We start from the raw sequence: 23,729 nt of genomic DNA, 5'->3' as shown, positions 1-23,729 counted from the left end.
AAAGTTTAACTTACCAAAGAGCTGCAAAAGAAGTTTTGGAAAAGCTTCAAAAATCACCAAAGTCCTCAAAAACCTCAGAAAAGGCTACCACACCGCGTGCAATGTGTTGCTCCTCGAAGTCAAGTCGCAACTGCACCTCTTCCAGCAATGCACCCTGGGTATTAACAGTTTTACGAAAAAGGAAACAAACTTGCAAGACGTTTTCGTCTTGCGAAGCAAGCCCATAGGGAAATTCATCTTGCGAAGCGCATCGAAAAACGGAAAACCCTTTCGTCTAGCGAGTTTTCCGTCTTGCGAGGCATTCGTCTTGCGGGGCACCACTGTATCTATCTATCTATCTCTCTCTATCATTTATCTACTTATCTACACACACACACACACACACACACACACACTCACATACACAAAAAATAAAGCTACAGCGGACCCACAGTCTCAGTATTCTTTCCCCTATGCCTTGGCTGCTTTTGAGCTTTCTTTTTTATATTTAAAAAGTGTGTTAGATGAAATCACAGATCACACAGATATTTAAATTAATGCTATAGATTCAATAATGTTCAAGGTACTTTGGTCTTTAAGCAGGGGATGAACATATTTAGGGAATGAAGAACCTGATCTCTTAATATATGGTTTCACAAATCATCTGCCTTCTGTGTTTCATAATCCCTGAGCATAATATGTAATACAATCTGCTCACTAATTCATATAACTCTTCAGTTTCTGCCCCCTCAAAAAAGAAAAGGCCTGTTGTGAAGAACCTTAAAATTCAGAGCGCTAATTGTGGGAAAGAGTTTTAGAAGTGTGTTATTTTGCTTGTTAGTTTGATCTTAGCCGTATGCTATTGTTGCAGAAAAACTAAAACACTTCACAGCAAGTGATATATTGAAGGGAAACTCAATTTTTGCCCATTTGTTTTCCAGCTTTCCATTTAAAACCTGACTTATTTTCATATTGGTCATAGTTAGCTTGGTGGAGTGGACAGAGTAGCAGGGTTGAAACCTGTCCTTGAGAGCCAGTGTATACATTACATTTAGTTTTGTTGCTCTGGGCTCATTATTGGGAGGATACATGAGCTAATAATTAAAAATTTATACTCTAAAACAATGCTGCATTTTTGTAAAAATAAAAATCAGGTGCCTGTAATCATAAATTGATAAAAGTGTGGGTGCCAGCACAAAATAGCTTTGTTGGATTAATTTTATTTTTTTCAACCACCCAAGGATCTCAAATCACCTTCTGAGTATGAACCTAATACAATTTGCTCGTTTTGTATTTTATGTCTGGGCAGGTCATGAGGGAATGGGAGGAGGCAGAACACCAAGCAAAGAATTTGCCAAAGGCTGATAAAAAGGCAGTCATCCAGGTAAGGAGAAAAAGGAATGTTCCATACCAATTAGGGTTGCAAAATAAAAATAAATGTGTAGCAAAACTGAGTTCCATTGTGTACCTTGAGGTTTGAAAATGTAGGGTTACTTGTTCTGTCTTGTGAATTTGGAGATCACTCCCCCAACACAATGTGGAATCTGCCTTCACAAGTCTAGGTGGCTTAAATCCTGGTTATACGATACCAATACAGCTGATAGTCCTTTTGAGAAAAAGAGATGGATACTGCTACATCTTCTCCATGTAATTTGAAAAATGTGTGAGTCAGGACTTCCATGTTCAGTCATGCTGCAGCCCTGTCAGTGCAATTTGCCACATCTTTGTAGTTTGAAGGAAGCATGGGTGGAGGCTCCTTGTGATCTTAACATGGATGCTTTACATATTCTTTGAATTCTGTGATGAAGATGATATGGTACCCATCACCTGTGAGGCGTAGCTGTGAAGAAGTCTGAGCTTAACCACTGTGCATACAAAACTCTATGTGCCTGTTGGGTATTTGGGTTCCAAACTTAAGATCAGGGCGAGAATCTGTACAGTGACACCGATGGGGCCTTAACACTGAACTAACTCTTTCTCTCTCTCTCTCTCTCTCTCTCTCTCTCTCTCTCACACACACACACACACAGAGCTGCATGGTTTTATTTTTATATATTGCTGCCACAACACAGCAACACACCTCAGTTCCCATCCAGAAGGAGTACCATCACTTATCCACTGCTAAAACAGCTGCCCAATGGGGTGGCAGTGAGTGGCAACACAGTCAGGTCAGGCCTGTGAGGGGTTGAGCTGAACCCTTGTCAGTGCCTGACATGTCCAGCTACTGGTGCCAAGCATGCTTAAGACGTAACTGAGTGTTCATTGGGACCTCTTCGGTTTTTTTGCTTCCTTCCTTGCTTGTTTGTTTTAAAAACCCTTCAGTTTAAAATTACCTGCTTTTTTTGAAAGGAAAGGAAAAAGATATCTGTGCTTTTTGATCATTAGCTTGGTGAAGAATGGGTTTTCTTTCCTTGATTATGCACACTCAAGCAATTTTTATGTTGTTGGCTGTCCAAGTGGAAACTAAGCCACATCACTGGATCATGCGGAAATGTCATTTCCATGATTTTTAGAGAGTGGGAAAGATTGGCAGCACCCGATAATAAGAAATGCAGGAAACGCTAAATGCCAGAAGCTCCCAGTTTATTCAGTGCAATTTCGAGTCAGTTTAAAAATGGGATATTTTAGAATCCGTTGGGTGGCATCTGCTGGTTTCAAGTTTCAGGTTGCTGTCTTGTGACAACTTGTGTTTCTTCTACAACAGCACTTCCAAGAGAAGGTGGAATCGTTGGAACAAGAAGCTGCAAATGAGAGACAGCAGCTAGTGGAGACTCACATGGCACGAGTTGAAGCCATGCTCAATGACCGTCGCCGTGTTGCTCTGGAGAACTACATCACTGCTTTGCAGGCTGTCCCTCCCAAAGTAAGCAAAATAAGGATTGGCATAAGCATAGGTCAGCAGCCCAGTCCTGTGCATGTTTGTTTGGAAGTAAGTTCCACTGAGTCCAAGTGAGGCTTAGTCTCCACCTAAGCGAATCCAAGCACACTTGTGTGAGAAAAGCCCATTGAACCCACTGAGACTTAAGTTTGAGTAAACATGCTTGGGATTATAAGTACACCTGGTACTTCTGTATGGAGTTGAGAGCCTTCTCTTACGTTCTCTTAAAGATCTCTTAAAAGTCACCAGAGATCACATAATGGTACCATTCCTTTAAACATACGGCAAGGATTTAAAAGTTCAGTGCTATTGCTGTTGGGAAATCACTAGAATATATTGTCCAAAATACAGTATGTGCTACAAATCAACCTTGTTTTCTTTTCCCTCATATGACATGGTATGAATGTGACTGCAATCATTTCCTGTGCCAGCTCGCTACATGTTTCACACAGTTTTGTAAAAGTGCTACGGGGGTTGAACCCGAGGGTTAAATCAATCTTAACCAGTGTTTGTGACAAGTGGCGCAACTTTTGACTATTCTGCCAGTGTGTGCTCTCGTCATACCTGTGAGGACAATCCTGATACCAACTGAGCTTTCTTATTTGGTTTGAAAGTTTTGTTAATAGTCCACTGAGCCCCCCAGGAATTTTCAAGTGGTGTGCAAATGAAAAAGTCGAGAAAAGCTGATCTTACCCAGCGACATGATGAACCAGTATAGAACTGTTTTAGGATGGAGCATACCAACTGCTGTACCCAAACTACATGTGACTTGATGTTGCATTCTTATGCTCCTTTCCTCCCATCTGTAGTGCTGATGGAATCACCTTCTAAAGATACTGTTACACCTGGAAATTTGCACCCTTTGGTGTTAATTGGGAGGGCTGCCCTCAGGCCCATGGTGAGATAAGGAAAGGGTCATGACTGGACACCACCACCCCCAAGTCGCTTTTTCCAGATTAAAATAATAATGCAACAACCTGGCATTGTACATTTAGCACCCATGGTGTTGCAAAGCCTGACATGCTAGTTTTGTGGGTACATAGCACAAGCACAGATATTTAGGATAGAAATAAAAGAGTTGCAGAGTGGAATACTCGTGCACTGTCAGAACCAAACAGTTTAATGTAGAGAGGCAAGAACTTAAATATATTTTCAAAATTATTCTGCATTTTCTGAAGATACATTAGGCTATAGAAGGAGAGGAAGAAATATGTAGGTAGAAGTTATAGGCCCACAAAGATGTGGGGGTTTGGGGGGGTATTATTGCTATTTATAGTGTATTTAGGTGAGAATTACAATTCTGTCTGATGTGAGACTGGCAAGAAATTTGTCAGTCTCGGTAATCAATAATTTAGGATACCCATCACAATTGATGAGCATACTGTATAATGTGTGTAAACAAGGAAAATCAGAATTGTAAAAACGAATATGTCTTCTGACAAAGATTAATAAGATGAGTGAAAATAATGTCTGTATAGATGGGAAGTTATTTTATAGAGCTCAGACAGCCCCTGCTGGTTTCTATGAGTAATGTTTCCCCCCAGTTGTTTAGTTCACACAGACACACAACACACAGGAGGTATAGCGACAAACCATATCTGGAATGTGGATTTTTGCATGAGCTTATAAATATTTAAAACACAATATTGATCCAATAATTATAGTTGTTGCATACTTAATCTTCGATAGAGGCTGATGCAGTTATCCATTTTGGAGAATAAGAGATCCAAAATAGCTTAGTATATTTAAAATACTTCTCTTTCAGCAGTCATGGTCTCCCAGGTGGTTGCATCCTACCTGCCTTCCATCATTGGACCCAAGGTGGGATAAATAGGGTTCCCAACCAGTTTCATAGAATTGTAGAATTGGAAATGACCACAAGGGTCATCTATTCCAACCCCCTGCAATGCATCCATGGCAGGCAGCCATCCAACCTTCTTTCCCATCCCAGCTCTGAATAGATCAAGACTTGCTTATTTTCAGCAAGGTTGTTGCACTATGCACATTCAGCTACATTGTGGAGAGCTGGATCCTGCTATTAGTGTGTTCTTTCCAGCCTTTAAAAATTAACACAGAACTCTTCTGCAGCCAGATGGAAAGGCAGCTGGTGGGGTTGCTATTAAATGCATTTTATTTCACCAGGCCGCAAAGACTGTTAACCACAAAGGTCAATGACTCGAACAAAGGTATTGGTGTTGTGTAATTCTTGCAATGAGTACAAGTGCTAGCATCAGTAGTTAACCTTATCAGTAGTTAACCTTATCTTTGTACTTGAGAAACTGTACTCTAATTCAGTTTTCCCAAGTCTAGTGCCTTCCAGGAATGTTGAACTACAGTTCCCATTATCCATGGCCATTGGACAGGTGGGCTGTGGCGGATAGCTGTGGGAGTCCAAAACATTTGGAGGGCAGCAGGTTGGGAAAAGAACATAATGAGTTTACAGTGGTACCTCGTTTTAAGAACAGTTCTGTTTACAAACGATTTGGTTTATGAACTCTGCAAAACTGGTCCCGGTTTGCAAACTTTACCTCAGCCTAGGAACGGAATCCGATCAGTGGAAGGGCACTGGCGGTGGGAGGCCCCACTAGGGAAAGTGCACCTCGGTTTAAGAACGGTTTCAGTTTAAGAACGGACTTCCAGAACAGATTAAGTTCGTAAACCGAGGTACCACTGTACAGTGGTACCTCGGGTTACATACACTTCAGGTTACATACGTTTCAGGTTACACACTCTGCTAAGCCTGAAATAGTTCTTCAGATTAAGAACTTTGCTTCAGGATAAGAACAGAAATTTGGCTCTGGCGGAGCAGCAGCAGCAGGAGGCCCCATTAGCTAAAGTGGTGCTTCAGGTTAAGAACAGTTTCAGGTTAAGAACGGACCTCCGGAACGAATTAAGTACTTAACCCGAGGTCCCACTGTACAGAAAATATATTACAGTGGAACCTCGGTTGTCGAATGTAATCCGTTCTGGAAGACCGTTCGACAACCGAGGTGCAATGGGCGGTCGGCAGTTTCACTGGAGCAAATGGAGAAACACGCCTCGGAAGCCATTTGACTTCTGAAGTGCATTCAAAAACGGAAGCATTTACTTCCGGGTTTTTGGCGTTCGGGTTCTGAATCGTTCGGCTTCCAAGAAAAACCAAGGTTCCATTGTATCCACAAGTTATCCTGAGAAAAGAACCACTTAATCTTCTATACTACAAATGGATATCAGGTTTTGGAGAGGTTGCCGTCTTATCTTCCAAATCCTTACTTTAACCTTAATACTACCAATGCAATTTGCAAAGATCAAAGAGGACTAAGCATTTGTTACTTTGCAAGGTAAATCTCAAAATTTATAAAGTGATCCTAGAACCGTGATTTTAAATTATAGGTGCAGCTCTGTATGAATCCAACACATCTCTATACATATTCCTGTATGATGTGAGCTTCCTCCTTGGCATCCTAAATTCCATAGCTGCAAGTTAAAATCAAATGTTTACATTGCACACAATCCAAATCCTAGTATTCACTGAGAATAACTAGGAAAACTGACAATTAATTACCTATCTTGTAAATTACAGATTTGTTTAGATTAGTATTATTTCCTCTTTGTGGGAAGTAATATTCTGTAGAACTAGAAACTTACGTGAAATACGTTCCTTAGTAATGAAAGCGGCAGAAGAGGACTCTTGAAAAATGTTGAATTTGAGTGATCTCATTCATAAATAAACCTTGAGAAACTGAATTTTGGGTTGCTTTTACACACAGAAGTTCCTCTGCTTTCTTGGAACTTTGAATTGCTAATTGCCCACCCAGTCTGGTTATATGTAAGCGCAGTCAGTTCTGTTTTCAAGAATCTTATCTGCCCATGAGAGACATCAGTACAGCTTAAAATTCCATGCTATTGCCCAAATTAAACTTCTTTTAAAAATGTACTGAACAGTTTTTGTTTTGACAAAACTACAGTTGTTGTCCTTCATTCCAAGGAAAATGCATGGTATTGCAGCTTGTGGCATTGTGCTGCTGCTGTGAACTAACCTAGAAAATCAACCTGGATGGTGTGAGTTATTTGCTGTGCCCAAAGCAATGACTTTTACCATGTAATTCTGTCTATTAAATGCCTTTATTTGTCTGTAACAAAGCTCTCAGAGCTGCTTAGAGTAAAGCATTGTAGATCAAACAGTAGCACATCTAACATTGCACATGTAAATAACTGGTGCTTATTCAAAAAAAGGAGTAATTGTATTACTTAATGCAGTTATGCAGCACAGAAAGCAGTGGAAACTGAACGTGCTGGAGGATATGACAGGACAGAGCTGAGAATACTTGACTAGATGCTATCCTAAAGGCTTTTTAGATATCAACATGGAACAGACATTTTATTTTAATTTACAAAATAATTCTGTCAAATACATTCCAGCTGTTGTATCCAGCTGCAAGATTTGGATTATTAATATTTTATATGTATTGGGTGGAATTCAGCATTACTCAAATAACTCAAATGTGAAATTGCTTATTTTCTAACTGAAATATGCAACTTGTCGCTAAGATCAACTTCCATACCTGAAGACTGGAAAGTGGACAATGTAAAACCAGTTTTTTAAAAAAAGAATTTATAAATTGTTCAGGATCATTAAAACAAAAAGAGATTATGAAGAGCTCCCAAAGGACCTCGCTCAACTGAATGAATGGGCAGTAAAATGGCAAATGCAATTCAGTGTAAACAAGTATAAAGTGATGCATGTTGCGGCGAGCGGGGATCTTAATTTTAAACATATACATTCATGGAGTCTGCATTGGTGGTCAGTGACCAGGAGTGAGACATTTGGGTCAAAATAGAAAGCTCAGTGAAGATGTCAACCCAGTATGGGGCAGCTGTGAAAAAGTCAAAGGAACTGAAAATAAACTGCTGATATCATAATCCTGTTTAACAAATCAGTGGTGTGACTTTTGGGGACTTTTTTATTTTAGAGAAAAGGCAAGTAAGAGGTGGCATGATAAAGGCTTATAAAATTATGCATGGCATAGAGCAAGTGAGAGAGAAATGTTTTTCTCCCTGTCTCATAAGACTAGAGCTCTTGGTCATCCTGTGAAGCTGAAATATGTTAGAAGATTCAGGAAATTACTGCTGCATGCAGTGTATAGTTAAGCTATCGAACTCACTTACATGGGAGGCCACGAAGGCCACAAACCTGGATGGCTTTAAAAGAGGATTGGACTAATTCATGGAAGATAAAGGCTATCAGTGGCTACTAGCTATTATGGTTGTGCTCTGCTTCCACTCTTCAGAGGTAGTATGCCTCTAAATGCCAGTTGCTGGGAATTATTATTATTATTATTATTATTATTATTATTATTTCTATACCACTTTATATTTTAAAGAACAAATCTCAAAGAAGTTTACAACACATTAAAACATCAGATGAAACAACCCAGAATACAACAAATTCAAGCTCCAAGGAAAATATTTCAGATCCCTTCTCTTGACATTTTGCAAGTGGACCCACGCCAGTTGCAAAACGCGCCTGGTGCCTAGCTAATTTCTAACACTGCAGATGACCTAAAAATATATATATTTCCCAGTTCACAAAAGCTTCCCTACTTGGTCACCTCAATCACAACTATTCCGGTAAATAATTTTTGCCCTCTCTAAGCAGTATACAAAAAAGAAGCAACAAAGACAGCTTAAAACATTATAAAAATACAGTTACATATAAAAATGTTACATTAACGCAAAGTTACCAATATATATATAAATACGTGAGAAGAGTGCTGTTGTGCTCAAGTCCTGCTTGCCTGTTTCCCACAGGGATCTGTTTGGCCACTGCGAGAAGACAGTGCAGGTCTAGGGGGACCATTGGTCTAATTCAGCAGGCTGAGTGTCCTTAGCGCTTAGAATTTAGGCTTTACATGTTCCTTAGAGATGACTTTGAATCACACTCTGCTCTGAGGTCTGTGAATTATGTATGTGGGTTTGTTTGATTTTTGTTTCCGCAGCCTCGACACGTGTTTAACATGCTGAAGAAGTACGTGCGTGCTGAGCAGAAAGATAGGCAGCACACCCTCAAGCACTTTGAGCACGTCCGTATGGTGGATCCCAAAAAAGCCGCCCAGATCAGATCTCAGGTAACATGTCCATCAGAGACCCCCAACTTTTATTAGTTGCAGATAGGTAGCCGTGTTGGTCTGCCATAGTCAAAATAAAAAAATCCTTCCAGTAGCACCTTTAAGACCAACTAAGTTAGTTCTTGGTATGAGCTTTCGTGTGCTTGCACACGAAAGCTCATACCAAGAACTAACTTAGTTGGTCTTAAAGGTGCTACTGGAAGGATTTTTTTATTTTTATTAGTTGCTCATGCTGATTTCTTAAGACTGATAAATTTCTTAAGACTGATGCTGATTTCTTAAGACTGATAAATTTCTTAAGACTGATAAATTAAAAAGCAGGGCATTAAAAAAAAAAAGTTTGCAAAGCTTGCAATCGATTAATGTCAACTAGTAACCCTCTTTGCATGATGATACCTGCCAAATCTTTGATACTCTCTGTCTGGTAGTAGGATCATGGGGTTTTTATAACAATTTTTAAGAGGTCAGGCTTTGTACATAGATTTTGTAGTACAGGTAACTTGCAACTTACACGGGGGTGACCTTCCTGGCCATTGTGTGTGTTAGCAAAATTGTGTAAAGCCAGGAACCAGGTCCTCAAGATGGAGGGCTGGTTACCCAGCTTTGCGAAGGAGGTACAAGGGCTCTGGCAGGATCTTAAGAGTCCCTGCCTCCTTCCCAAAAGCCTGGCACCTCCTTACTAGGCACCACCTTCTCAAAGCCAGGTATGCCCACAGCCACAGCTTTGCACTGGTGTTGGTGGTGGTGGGATAAATAAATGGAGAGTGGGTTTGCTTGTTCCCACCCATGCATAGCTGCTATTGCATAGGTAAAATAAGTGTAAGTTGCGAGTTACCTGCACACTGCTCTGCATTCAATTTCTCTGACTATATATATATTTGTATATGTCCCTATATTGTGCAACAGTTTTCCTTGATTCATTATTGTGACACCTCTCGGCACCACTTATGAATATATGTGGCCCATCCCAGTAATTATTGCATTGTAATGGTATTCTCATGAGGCATCCCATTTTACAGGACACCCCATTTTAGAGGCATTTCCATGGGGAAATCTAGGAGCAGTTCAGCATTCTGATCCCCTCTGGGTCGATTTAGACATTTCTGGCAGGCTGCCAAAAATCCCAGGCTATGCATATTAAAGCAATAATCGTTTGATGCATGTTGCCCCATCGGTGAACTGGTCGGATGCAAAAATGTGTTGCCACTAGCCTATCTGTTTACCATTCAGTTATCTCTGCAGCCAAGGACACCTCTATACTGCTGAGAGAATTCTTTTCTTTCCATTTGTAATTTCTTATTAGATGCTTCCTAACAGGGAGTTTTCTAGACTGTGTGCCAAAGAGCCAGTGTGGTGTAGTGGTTAAGAGCGGTAGACTCCTAATCTGGGGAACCGGGTTCACGTCTCCGCTCCTCCACATGCAGCTGCTGGGTGACCTTGGGCCAGTCACACTTCTTTGAAGTCTCTCAGCCCCACTCACCTCACAGGGTGTTTGTTGTGGGGGAGGAAGGGAAAGGAGAATGTTAGCCGCTTTGAGACTCCTGAAGGGGAGTGAAAGGCGGGATATCAAATCCAAACTCTTCTTCTTCTTCTTCTTAATAATACCCTCGCACATTTATGCAGGAGTAAAAACTGGCAAAGGAAATATAGAAGAATTAAAATAGCAGACAGCGTCTGAAAATTCTTAAGAACTTCTGCTTCAATCTCTAGAATCCGTGAAACTGAAAAACACTTTAAAGTTTAAGAAAAATAACCATGGGAGCATAGGATTCTGCCAACATGGAATCACCTGAAGTTTCAGTCTCGGCAAACTTGTCAGTCACTAGTAGGGAAGATAAAACTCTGGGTTGGATCCAGTAATGTGTGAGTTGACTTCCACTAGTGCAGTGGGACTTTACATCCCTCTTTGCACCCACTGCAGCCACCCCCCAAAAAAATCTGCTCTGGAAGCTCTCCTAATCCTCTGGAGCAGATTTTGATGGTGTGTGGGGAGGAGGAGAGGGATAAAGTCCCGCCGTACAAGCAGAAGTTCATTCTGCTCTTGCAAGGAAAGCACTGGTGGTGACTGTCTTTTCTTGGTTAAAATTGTCTTGCTGCTTCCTGTTTATCTGGGAACATTCCCTTTATCCTTTTCACCTTCCCTTCAGTCCCCAGAGCAAGGCAGGCAGATCCAGCCCATGCAAGTGATTGTTCCTTTTGAACATGGATTAGGAATTCCTTCACCTGCCTGTTCCCAACCTTGTGCGCCATGCTGACGTTGGTTTTTGTAGGCAATTTTAATGAGAGTTAATCCTCACTGACATGGGTGGGAACAGCTACAAAGCATACCACTGAAGACATCTGCCTCAGAACCGTACCTCTTTGTGACATGGATGACAGGAGTGAATTACTTAGTGACTTCCTAATGGATTTTCAACTACAAAATCAATAAGGTTGACAGGACCGCAAATTGTCTTGTTCTCTGAAAATATAGAGTTGCAGTGGCAATGCCTGCATTTTGATGGAGTTTCTGTGTGTTGTGGGTTCTCGGGTCTGGGAAGTGAGGAGACAACCTGTTCTGGATGATGTGGCACTCCCAATGAGAGACTGGGTTAGTAGTTTGCAGGTGCTCTTTGGCCTGCTATTGACCCTTGAGATCCAGGTGGCTCCGCTGGCTTATTTCCAGCTCACGCTGGTTCATCAACGATGGCCCTTCCTGGATAGAGTGTGCTTGGCTGCAGTGATCCTTGCTCTAATAACCTGAAGACTGGGCTATCATAACACACTCTATGTGGGGCTGGGCTTGAAGACAGTTTGGAAGATGCAACTTGTGCAGAATGCAGCCACCAGGGTGCTGGTTAGCACTCCTAGCCACGTACATATTACACCAGTTTTTAAAGACCTGCATATTCAAGGTGCTTATGCTGACCTGAAGAACTATTTGATCCCTAAATATCTGAAGGAGCATCTCCCATATGGACCTGTCAGGTGTTGAGCAAGGGAGGCGCTGTTGGCAGTTGCAATGCCATGTGGAGTTCATGGGGCAGTGGTAAGTGGTAGAATGGTCAACCTCTGAGTTTCATCTGGTTTGTCACTTGTATACATTTTGATGTCTGATCAAGGCACACCTTTATTGCACAGACCTTTTGGAGTGGAAGATGCTACATAGTTTAATCACATTGAAAAATATGCAACTTGCCCTGGGGACTGCATGGTGATTCATTGGCCTTGACACATGACTGCAAACTGATTTTGTTTTTTGTGGGGGGTTTTTTCAAAAATTCTTTAGGTTATGACACACCTACGTGTGACATATGAACGCATGAACCAGTCTCTTTCCTTGCTTTACAATGTGCCAGCGGTTGCTGAGGAGATTCAGGATGAAGTCGGTAAGTTGCTTTACTTTTTGCTCGGTGATCTGTTGTCCTGAAAATAGTTTGGCTGTTAATTTTCATTTGTAGCAGGTGGGTGGCGGGGAGAGGAGGATGAGTTAAAAACTACTTGGTCCTTTAGTATTAAGAGTGGATGGTAGCTTTCACATTAAAATGGTGATAAAAGTCTGTGAGTGGGGAAAAATTAATGCAACACATTCTCTGCCGGGTTTGCTGGGAGGGAATCTATGTGGAAAGAGAAATAACTGCTATCTGTGTAACCACCCTGAATGGGTGGTGCTTTGAAATCAGGAATGCTTTTGCTATATTTCTTCTCTAAGTATGCAAAACTCTTAAAGTGAACTGGGTTCTGCTGTGGACAGAAAAGTGGTACACATTTTTAATTATTTAATGGATTTCTAGACCACCATTCAGGGTATCTGCCCTCTTGAGTTGGGTTACAACACCTCACTAAAGTGCAACATTAAAATTTTTAAAACAGCCATAAAAAACTATTTGTAGCTTAAAAGAATTACAACAGATGAAAGGGTTTTTTTTTTAATATAAAACTATATTAATGAAGAGCTGGTGCTTGAAATGACTTATTTCCCTCCTTCATTCCAGTCTACTTTCTTTTTTTGTGTAACTTGCCTTTTAGATTGCAAACCTTATTGTTGATCATTTGTAAGCCGCTCAGAGAGTGGGATAAAATACATTAAATAAGTGATGGTAATAAGCTACCCTTCAACAGGACCTAATCCCTTATAGTCAAATGTTAGACAGTTCTTAGCAAATGTTGTATGAATTAGGCTTTCATTTCAAAATATGCAAATGGATTTCCAAAGGCATTTCCATACTTTAGGGCAGCTCATTTTTGGCAATAAGCAATACTATGTTATTAATGAATGACTGGGATATATGATTTCTGTACTTAAGTGATGGTTGGAACTACTATGAACATCTGTCTTGCATCTGGTTGCTGAGTATATTTGTCTCAACAGATGCTGGGTTTCGCTCCATTACTCAGCTCTTCATACAATTGCTATCCAAACTGTATGTTTGTTACTGCAGCTTAAACACTTCAATGGTGGTTGTTTCTTTGGTGATCCTGCTAAACGTTGGGGTCCCCCCTTTTTAAAGTATTTAAAATATCATCTAGTTAAAGCTGAAGTCACCACAAGCAAAATTTAAAATTATGTTTGTATAAAATTAGGGGAGAGTTGGTAGCAAAAGAACAATGTGAGCAGTTCATTAATATATATTAACAGAAACAGTTTCAGTAACATCCCTCAACCTGGGGTCTTTCAGATGTCTTGGGCTGCCAATCCCATTGATGCCAGCTAGCTATGCCCAGTAGTCAGGGATGATGGGAACTGCAGTCCCCCCCAAAACATCTGAAGGATGCCGGGTTGGGGAATGCTGATTTATGTTGTCCCAGCTATCATACTTAATTTGAGCTGGGAGAATGATCTGCTATTCAAGAATCAGAATTATCCCCAAATGCTTGAGAGCAGTGTGGTCACAGACAAGAGAAAGTTATCAGAATTATTGCATACTACTAATGCTAATAAATAGTCAAGAGTTAATTTTTCTCGAATAAACTCAACTGATCTGAAATTTAGGGGTGGTTGTCTCTGACTGCTGCAGAGTCAATTTTCTTTCAGGTTGGTAAAAAGTGCAGGAAGAGGCAGTGTGTTCAAATCAGGACAAAAGGAGGGCATGTTGGCAGAACTGGTGCAAGCAATGGGAGATGTGCACTTTGAGGGATGTTCACCTCAGAAAAGAGGCTAGAAAATGCAAACATTTAAAAATATTTAGACTGGTTTGAATCCATTGACTTAAAAACATTCACAGAAGGAAGTTTTCCTACTCCCTGCATTCCCACTCATGCCCTCAAACTTATTCTGAGGATCAGGAAGCTCTCCTGATCAGTGTTGGATGGTCATGGGGGAGGTTATGCCATAAGACAATCTCTCTAAATCAGGCATGGATCTAAAGTTAGCTTAAGGAAGTTCATGGAAGGAAAGCATTTCATCTTTTCCTCCCCACACTCCATTTCCACGTTGCTCAAGAAGACCTGCTGATGCTCTGGAGAAGCTTCTCAGGGGTACAGGTGAACTTTTTCTGTTCTTTTCTTTCCTGAACTTTCTCAGGTGAATTTATTTTAGGATCCAAGCAATTGATTTTTCTTGGTGACGTTTTTATATCACACATTACCTACATAGGATGATTTTATTTTATTAAATCTATTCTGACATTATAGAAGACTGAAGTGTTGGTATACTTACAAATTCTACTGTGTGAGATGATGAATGACTCTGCCCTTTGGAAATTACCTGAACATATTCAGAAAAGATTTCTGCTGCAGATGCCATATCTGTGAAGGAGTAAAAACACAGCAAACAAACCAAAATGTGTGTTCAGCCCACGGATTGTATCTTTCTTTAAAAGTGCTTTGGGAAGTTTATGTTACATAAGAGCAAGAGCAGAGGAATAATGTTGACATGAACCTGTTCATTTTAAGCAGGAGTGGCTAACCTCTAACCCCCATATATGGCTTGACAGCTGTTACCATCATCCTGACCGTTCTGACTGCAGCTGATGGGAATTGCAATCTGGAGGGCATGCAATTATTATTATTGTTATTATTACCCCACCCATCTGGCTGGGTTTCCCCAGCCACTCTGGGTGGTTTGCAACAAAATACAGTGGTGCCCCGCAAGACAAATGCCTCGCAAGACGGAAAACCCGCTAGACGAAAGGGTTTACCGTTTTTCAATGCACTTCGCAAGACAAATTTCCCTATGGGCTTGCTTCGCAAGACGAAAATGTCTTGCGAGTCTTGAGGTTTTTTTTCGCTCCCCCCCCCCTTTTTCTAAGCCGCTAAGCCTTTAATAGCCTTTTAGCAGCTAAGCCGCTAAGCCTTTAATAGCCGCTAAACCGCTAATAGCGCTAATCCGCTAAGCCACTAATAGGGTTGCTTCGCAAGACGAAAAAACCGCTAGACGAAGATACTCGCGGAACGGATTAATTTCGTCTTGCGAGGCACCACTGTATAAAAAATACAATAAATCATCAGACATTAAAAACTTCCCTAACAGTGCAAGTTAGGCACCCTGATCTGACTTTCCAATTTTCTCTGGAGTTGGGCTACTTCGCATGAGTGATGAGAGGCTCAAGATATGAGAAAGGCTCAACCAAATGTTCAGGGAAATGCATAACAGCGTGCCAGGCTATACTTCTTATAAGCGGCTTATTCAAGCCTGGTTGTGGGATTTTGGAGAACCTGGAACCATTTCTGAAATGAACATCCTAGTATTGTACCTTCTAGGCAGAGCAGGGCAGAGCAGGCCTACCAGCTGTTTTAGCCATTTCTAAACCTCCCTTTTGTCTTGCTCAACTCCCTGGCAGTAAAAGTACAGGTAAAATAAATAGTTTATCTGCATTGACCCAGATAAACAGATATGCACACGAAAATACACACGCTTTCCTCCCTCTCCTAAATCCTGTTTTCTTGGACTGACAGTCTGTCAGCACAGGATTTGCAGGTACCCCTGCATAGCTGCTTTCAAGAGACTCTAGGTTCTTGTGGACCACCTTGACCAAGAGGGAGACTTCTTCCTAGAAAACTGGAGCCAGACTTCTTTAAAAGGAATAAAGAAAGACATGGAAATGGTAGCCTTTGTAGCCAGTGGCAGTTTCATCAAAATAAGGTGGTGGAAAGGCTGCAGTCTGAGGTAGTAAACCAGTTTTCTCTGTGAATTTGGTCAGTAGCAAGTCTTTTCTTTAGCTCAGCATGTCTCAGGATTTTAATAACATGAACTGGTTATGAGATGATAAAGGTGCCTAGAAGGGGAAATTGGTGTGTCTAAATAAGACCATCAGGTGAAAATTCTAAACAATCTTGAAGAGTGCAGACCGTGTCGGATGGATTTATAACGGAATGAGGAATAAGTTAGTGGAGCATTGTGTAGCAAGCTTTGAAGTGGAGCTGGTGAAAAGGTATCTGTCTCAATTTGGAGATCCCTGCAAACGCAAGCTCCATGTACCACCTTATTTACATATTGGTTCCTGAAATGCCACTTTGTCCTGGTTTAAAAAGGTATTGCCTGTTGGGTTAACTGGGTAGGCAAATGCCGGGGTGAAAAGTGCTAATTAAAACACCGTGATGAATGCACAGAAAAGCTCTGGATCATTACCAATGCCTTTTAAAAACAATTAAGAAATGTGGAAATGTGGTAAGTACAAGATTCAAGAATGTAAGAGAGTTAGGTTGCAATCTTACACCCTATGCGCCTGGGAATGACCTTGATTTGAACTCCAGGAGCATTAGTTTCTGAACAGACCAGGATAGGATTGTACTGTTCGTATAGAAACATATTTTGTCTTGAAATTGGGAAGCTACTTTGGTCTCTGACATTCTAGGAAGCATCTTAAATAGATAAGAATTGCAAAATTAAAAGCTTATTTTGAAATATAATAGTCAGAAGCATGTGCAGCCAAGAAAGCACCAAGAACTTAATTATGGCGTAGTTCAAATAATTTCTGCTCATTTCAGCTTATCACTAAATGGATTATAAAACAATCCATTCCTTGGGTGTTCTTGCTGACAGGATTTATTTTTCAGCTTCTTCCTGTATCCCTTTTCACTGCTTAGCTACCTACATAATGAAATGTTACAGTGATATCCCAGCTAGCTAGGCATGCACGTAGTGCAGCATCTATCCCAATTTAGAAAATGAAGGGAGCGCTGGCATTGATGCTAAATGTGAATGTGTGCTGCTGGTTTGGGCCAGCCCTGGGGTCACTGGATGCCAGTGAGAAATTTGATCCTTCCATGTGTTCCTTGCAACAAAGCTGGATAATGCAGAGACAAGTGAATTGCCCAGGAGGATATGTCTGTCTTTGTCAATGCCTGTGATAATCACAGCGCATCGAGCCAACACATGCTATGGTTCATATTGGGTCACGCTTGTGACTGGCAATCCACACAGCTGACTTAATATCATTTGCTCATTGATAGATGTTTGCCCTGTGGATATACTATCTGCACTGTAGTTTCGCAGTGGAAATCAGTTACAGATAGGTAGCCGTGTTGGTCTGCCATAGTCAAAATAAAAAAAATCCTTCCAGTAGCACCTTTAAGACCAACTAAGTTAGTTCTTGGTATGAGCTTTCGTGTGCAAGCACACTTCTTCAGATACACTGAAACAGAAGTTGCCAGATCCTTCTATATAGTGAGAAGGTGGGGAGGGGTATTACTCAGAAGGGTGGTGGGAATGGGAGATTGGCAGATAGCTGGGATGAGCCTGGGATGAGCCTGTCGTCAGCAGGCTCATCCCAGCTATCTGCCAATCTCCCATTCCCACCACCCTTCTGAGTAATACCCCTCCCCACCTTCTCACTATATAGAAGGATCTGGCAACTTCTGTTTCAGTGTATCTGAAGAAGTGTGCTTGCACACGAAAGCTCATACCAAGAACTAACTTAGTTGGTCTTAAAGGTGCTACTGAGTGGAAATCAGGAAAGTAATAAAATCTAGAATTTGGAGAGGAGGCGCGCTCTCTCTCTCTCTCTCTCTCTCTGTGTGTGTGTGTATGTGTGATGTGTGTATGTTTGGCTCAGATTCAGATAAACAGTTTGTGCTTCCAGGTGCCAGTCCGATGCGTCCTGCTAGTGCAACAGGACTTTTGGCCCTCCCTGCCCCCAAAAAATGCCTCCCCCAATTTTGCTCCAGAGTGTTGGGAGAACCCCAGAACAGCATGGGGGAAGGGGGGGGAGAGATTGTTCATCTGTCAAGCTGAAATGCTTACACTAATGAAACGAACATAATATTGCATCGTTGAATTCCTCCCTATGTAAGTTTGCATATTTAAAGGTGATGAGGAAATAGGAATGCACAGAACCGCAAGTGTAGCTTCATTAACGAAAAGTGAATTATTGCAGGGTCCAATGCTTGTACACAGTTCATTTAGTTATGTAAAATATTTTCGCCCCACTCTTCAACTGAGAAGGCTCTCTGAGCAGCTTGCAAAAATCAATAATATGACAGCCTCTGGCCTCAGGCTTACAATCTACAAGACATGGAATACAAAGCAACAAAGAGTGGGGGCTGGAGGGGGGGGAAGCATGCTAAAAAGCACCAGTGCTTAAAGCTACATCTCTTACAAAGACCAGCTGAGTTGGAAACAGTTGCCTGATGATATGGTTGCAGCTAGGTCAGTTTTGGGGAGGGATTCTACTGGCGGGGCCTGCCTAGTACATTTTGCTGCTATGGGCAAAATGCCCTGCCCCTGCCCTCCCAGTTGGGCTCCATGCCCTCTTGCCCTCCTTGCTCTTAAGAGCAGGGATTTCCAAGAAGACCTCCCAATGTATGGCTGCCTTATTTCAGAGAGACAGAACTCCCACTGGGACTCTCCAGTAGAGAGATATATTTTTTTTCTCCCTCTGAGGGAGCAGAGAACTCTGGGGGGGTGGGGGGGGGGGAATGAGATGGCTTCAGATTCCATTTCAGAGCTTCAGTATTTTAAAAGTATGCCAGTACTAGCAATACAATTGTTAACATTTCAAGGGCTGTCTCAAAACACTTCCTAAAGGTGAGGATGTTTTGTTTTTTTAATCCACCAATAAACTGGCACTAATGAATGGATTTTATGCTTTCATGTTGTAATTGGTAGCCTGCACTCACTGGAAGTGGGAATACCTGGAACTGACTGACATTATCAGTACAGGGGGTGGAAAATGTGCACACTGCTCCTGTCTACCAACAGCCATTAGCAAACGGCTACCAAATAAAATCTCAGGCCTCCCATTCTCAGATAACTTCGGAATACCTTCTAGCAATTCAGTCTTATGAATGTCTACTTAGAAGCAAACTCTACTATGTTCAATGGGGCTTACTCCCTGGTAAATGTGTATAAGATTTCCTCCTTACCTGGGAATTCAGTGAGACGTACTCTTGGGTAGGCAGACATGCATACGACTGTACAGTAAATTGCTGAATTTGGAGTAAAGGATCTTGCAGAGTCTCCCATTTGAAAATTATGCCGAAGTTGTAACAGTGTGGTTTTTCAAAATGGAGAGCTGCAAGTAAGGGTGGAAGTGGAGGAGTCTAGATCTGCCACCTACGCAGTGTGCTTCACCCTGCTTCATCAAAAGGCCGTCTGTGTTGACTGGAGTCTCAGCAGAGCCAATGGAATAGCCCTGTTTCCTTTCTCTCTTCTGCTCTGCAGCTTTACTGCAAGGTACCACAGATATGTCCTTTGTCTTTCTCTCTTTCCCTCCCTACCTCCAATGATGCTGTGGTCATCAGCCTCTCTGTTTCTGTTTTGCAAACTAAGTTTTAAACCATTTCTGCATTCTCCCAATTGTGATAATTTACCAGTTAGGGCCAAGTGAGTGCTTAGAGTCTCCTGAAGTGTATTAATTGCTGGTTTCTCATTTCTTTTTCCTCCAGATGAACTGCTTCAAAAAGTGCAAAACTACTCAGATGATATCTTGGCAAATATGATCAGTGAGCCCAGAATCAGCTATGGAAATGATGCCCTCATGCCTTCCTTGACAGAGACTAAAACAACAGTTGAACTCCTTCCAGTCGATGGGGAAATCAGCCTAGATGACTTTCAGCCATGGCACCCCTTTGCAGTCGATTCAGTCCCAGCCAACACTGAAAACGAAGGTAATGTAAGATGACTTAAGAGTTTCTTGGATGGAGATGGTGTGGGATTGTAGATGGATGTATTATGAGAAGGTCTTGGCCTCTCTGACGAAAGCAAAGAATGGTTCATTCTGAGTGGTGAAAGGTCTGCCAGAAGCACTTGCCTTTCTTTTACTTTTGATAGACTGCAAATGCATTGAGATTCAGAAGTTCACGTACTGCCTTGAAACAGAGAAGCTGTCAAAATTTAAGTGAGATGTCTGCCCCCACTAAAAAATTAATGTGGCGAACTTGTAGGAATTGGAAGCAAGTCAAAATAATAATGTCTAATTAAAAGGGGTGCTTTGAGCTGTTAATGAGTGAGAGCTACTGCCATGGAGACTCTGTGGAAGTAGAATGTTGGGAATGTGTTACATCTAACGAGGTCATTATCAGTAGTCTTATTTCAAAACTACTGCTCTTAAAGATTCTTGGATAAGTGATCAATACTGTTATATTCCTCCAAAGATTCCCCCCTCCCAAATAGCTAGGAAAACATTGTGGTCTTTGTTGAACTTGCCATATGTACACTTTCCTCTGTGTAAAGTAACAGGTAAAGTTGATAAATGGATAAACTTAATAATAATCAATTTTCTGGAAAGTCAGCTTTTATTTGGGTCTAGCCATATCAGAATCCTTTTTTTAAAAGGCAATCTTCTTGTTTTTAAGTGTCAAAAGGAATTCATCCAAGTAAAATGTGTACATCAGAAAGATCTGCAAGATTAATGTGGGGAAAATGTGTTAACCTGTTATGTCTTTTTTGTTATTCCCCTAAGCAACATATATAAGAATATATGGCACTATACTGTATTTGATTTATTTGTTGCTACTGAGACTCACAGGTAACTTCTGGATTAATGATGGCATAGAAGGTTGATGATTGCCTTACTGTGACATTTAAAAACTTCATATGCAGTTCCTGGTGCAAAAATGACATCAGTTACAGAAATTTGGCACTTCTTGAAAATTGTAATACAGTGTAGAAAGGAAGTGAAATGGTTTATGCTATTGTGAACTTTCCCTCCCTTCTCCCTGCAACCCCCCCCCCCCAAATCTGCTCAATAGCACTAGTAGAAGTCCTTGTGCAACCAGGAGGACTTTGCTGGATACAGCTCAACACTACACAACAATAAAAAAAATAAAAAGTAGCACAGTCAGTTGGGAGATTCTCCTTCAGAACAACCAGTGAAAATAGGCATTGTGTGACAGATCAGCTGTGCAGTGAGAAACTCCCATTTATTTTATTGTGGATTGTGCTGAATTCATGAGTTATATTCATTTTTTGATCTAACAGACTTTAGGGCAAACCTGGGTACATAAACTTGATATTAGAAACCTGTGGCTTCACATTGCATTTGCCTGGTAAAGCTCAATAGGAAAAATAGCTTGCCACCCCCACTTAAAGAATATTTAAGAGATTCAGATTGTATCCAAAAACTTTCTAACTTAGTCTAGAGGGCCCTTTTCTTCCTCTGCTTTCCTGACAGCTGCCCCTGTTTTACCTTTCCACTTCATTGGTGTGCATTCAGCAGTGCTACAGAGGTTACCTTTGCACATTCAAGAGAAAACCTTCATTTGGTCCTCTTAATGCAATACACAAATGTTGTTTTGCTGCCTGAATAAATAAGTGTCATAAATGCAGAACTTGCAGCAACTTCACTGTTTGTTTTGTTTTGTTTTGTTTTGTTTTGTTTTGTTTTGTTTTCAGAGGTACACATTAAGATGCTTTAAGTGAACACCAAACTAAAAATGTGAAGTTTGAATGCGACCAACATATGCTTGCATGAATAGTATTGTATAGAGTATCCCTGAGTGCCAGTGCAGTATATTAGAGTGTCAGACTAGAACCTGGGAAACCCACTTCGCCATGAAACTTACTGGCTGACCTTGGGCAAGTCACTGCCTCTCAGACTCACCTGCCTCACAGGGTTTCCATGAGGATAAAATGTGGAAGATGAGTTATGTATGCCACCTTGAGCTTCTCGGAGGAAAGGTGCAATAAAATGGAAATTAGTCTGTCTATAAAACATAGATGCAGTCACCAAGGGCTGGTTGGCTGCAGATCTATCCTTAGTGTACACTATAAGGCAACCTGGGCTTTGACTCTGTGCTGTTTATGAAATAGCCTTCACTGCATTCTACTAATGGAAGCTTAGCATTCCTTCAGCATTTCTGGCTCCTGCATATGTCGGTTTGAGAGACTGTGTCTCCTCTAGCATGGAAAAGGGACAAGGAGTATCATGTTTTTGAGTTTTTCTCATTATGCAGCTGTGGGGTGTTCTGCTTGGATTGAATGAGTGTGTGACAGGTTAGCTGGTAAGTCCACCTGCTTCCACAAACATAAATCACTGCTAAGCATGTTGTGAGGGGGTGTGAGGAAATCCATGCAGATTGTCTTACTCATGTCAGAGGGTTGTGGCTTTTCAGGAGGATCATTATTTTAGAAAATCTAGTTACAATACCTAGCATACAAAGATCTGTGTTGGCAATACCTTTTGTACTTGGATATGTTCATTGGATAAGTGGCTTTCCTTCCAACATGGCATTCAAAGTGGTGGTGATATTTGTTTTGAAATATGATTCTTCCATGTGTTGTTGTGTGTCGTTCCCCACCCCCACCCCAATTTTGTGTATTTATTTGAATGAATATGCTATACCTAAACTGGATAACAACCTGCTTTTCGAAATAAAGTTTAAGAAACTTAGTGAAATTAATTTAATTTCAAAAACTTTACTCAGTGCCTAGTTAAATAAAGAGTCTTATTCTCATTCAAAACACAGTCAGGAAAAAAATCCAGGAAAGAGAGATTCAGTAGTAAGATGCAGCCAACAATGAGAATCCCTATTACAATATCTTGGCTCATAGATGGTGTACAGAAGGTACTGCTGGCAAAGTTATGGTTGATGTTCAGATACGCTCAGACTCATGGCTTTCTGCATCAGCAGCTAGAGTCCTGCATTCTGTCATCTGTCAGTATTTGTATTCCACTTTCTGGAGACTTCCAGGTGAAGTTTTGTACCATATTAGAGAGCAATGTGCTTCTGCAGAATTGGTCTCTTCCATTTGTCACGCAATTCCTCAAAGCTTGTTTCAGGGAACATGCACTTAATATTAAAGAATAAAGCATTTCTACAATTCAGAAGTTCCCTGTCCTTTTCATCTGCTTTTTTAAGACACAAAACGCTGTGACTATATAAGAGATAAATGTTTATCCCCTAAGTTTCCCTCAGTTATTTTGAGAGAAGCCAGACTGCCGCATAACTTGCCTTTAAAGTTATAGTGTTCAGTGGTGTTTAAAATGTAACCATTCTTCTAAAGGAGAAGGGGAAGGACGGGGTTAAGAGATGAGAAGCAGCCCATTTTTGCGTGATATTTATGTTACAGAGTTCTAAGCAAAAGGTAGGTGGAGTTTTCAAGGACTGAAGAAGACTTTCTTCTTCTCCAATAGATGGAGACTCTGTTTGTGGTTTGTGATATGTAAAGTAACCAGAAATGGATGGACGTGATAGTTCCTGTCCCTTTACTTTCATTTCCAGGATTAATTTAAAGCAGATCTTTTCCAACTGTTGGCTTATGTTACTTTGTTTATGGCATATAACTTTCCTGCACTGTCCCAGGCAAAACCAAAGGCAACTTATTTTGGAAGCTTTTGTTTATTTTTATTTTTTTATTTGCTCTTTTTCTTTCCTATTTGTTTATTTCTTGGCTGCACGTGCCC

The 23,729-nt window shown here is 41.0% G+C and overlaps 1 protein-coding gene across 4 annotated transcripts in view; it reads left to right on the top strand.

Moving 5' to 3' along the window:
- Nucleotides 1–23,729, top strand: part of APP (amyloid beta precursor protein) — a 153,948-nt gene that overhangs the window by 116,969 nt on the left and 13,250 nt on the right. For all 4 annotated transcript variants that reach the window (XM_081003687.1, XM_081003685.1, XM_081003686.1 and 1 more), the window contains 5 exons: nt 1,289–1,363; nt 2,684–2,842; nt 8,836–8,964; nt 12,233–12,332; nt 19,771–19,992. In XM_081003687.1, the coding sequence (XP_080859813.1) occupies nt 1,289–1,363; nt 2,684–2,842; nt 8,836–8,964; nt 12,233–12,332; nt 19,771–19,992 (685 nt within the window). The remainder of the gene's footprint in view (nt 1–1,288; nt 1,364–2,683; nt 2,843–8,835; nt 8,965–12,232; nt 12,333–19,770; nt 19,993–23,729) is intronic.

The sequence above is a fragment of the Podarcis pityusensis genome, assembly GCF_964106645.2.
Source record: "Podarcis pityusensis genome assembly, chromosome: 4".
Taxonomy (NCBI): domain Eukaryota; kingdom Metazoa; phylum Chordata; class Lepidosauria; order Squamata; family Lacertidae; genus Podarcis; species Podarcis pityusensis.
This window is presented reverse-complemented; position numbering and strand designations above follow the sequence as displayed.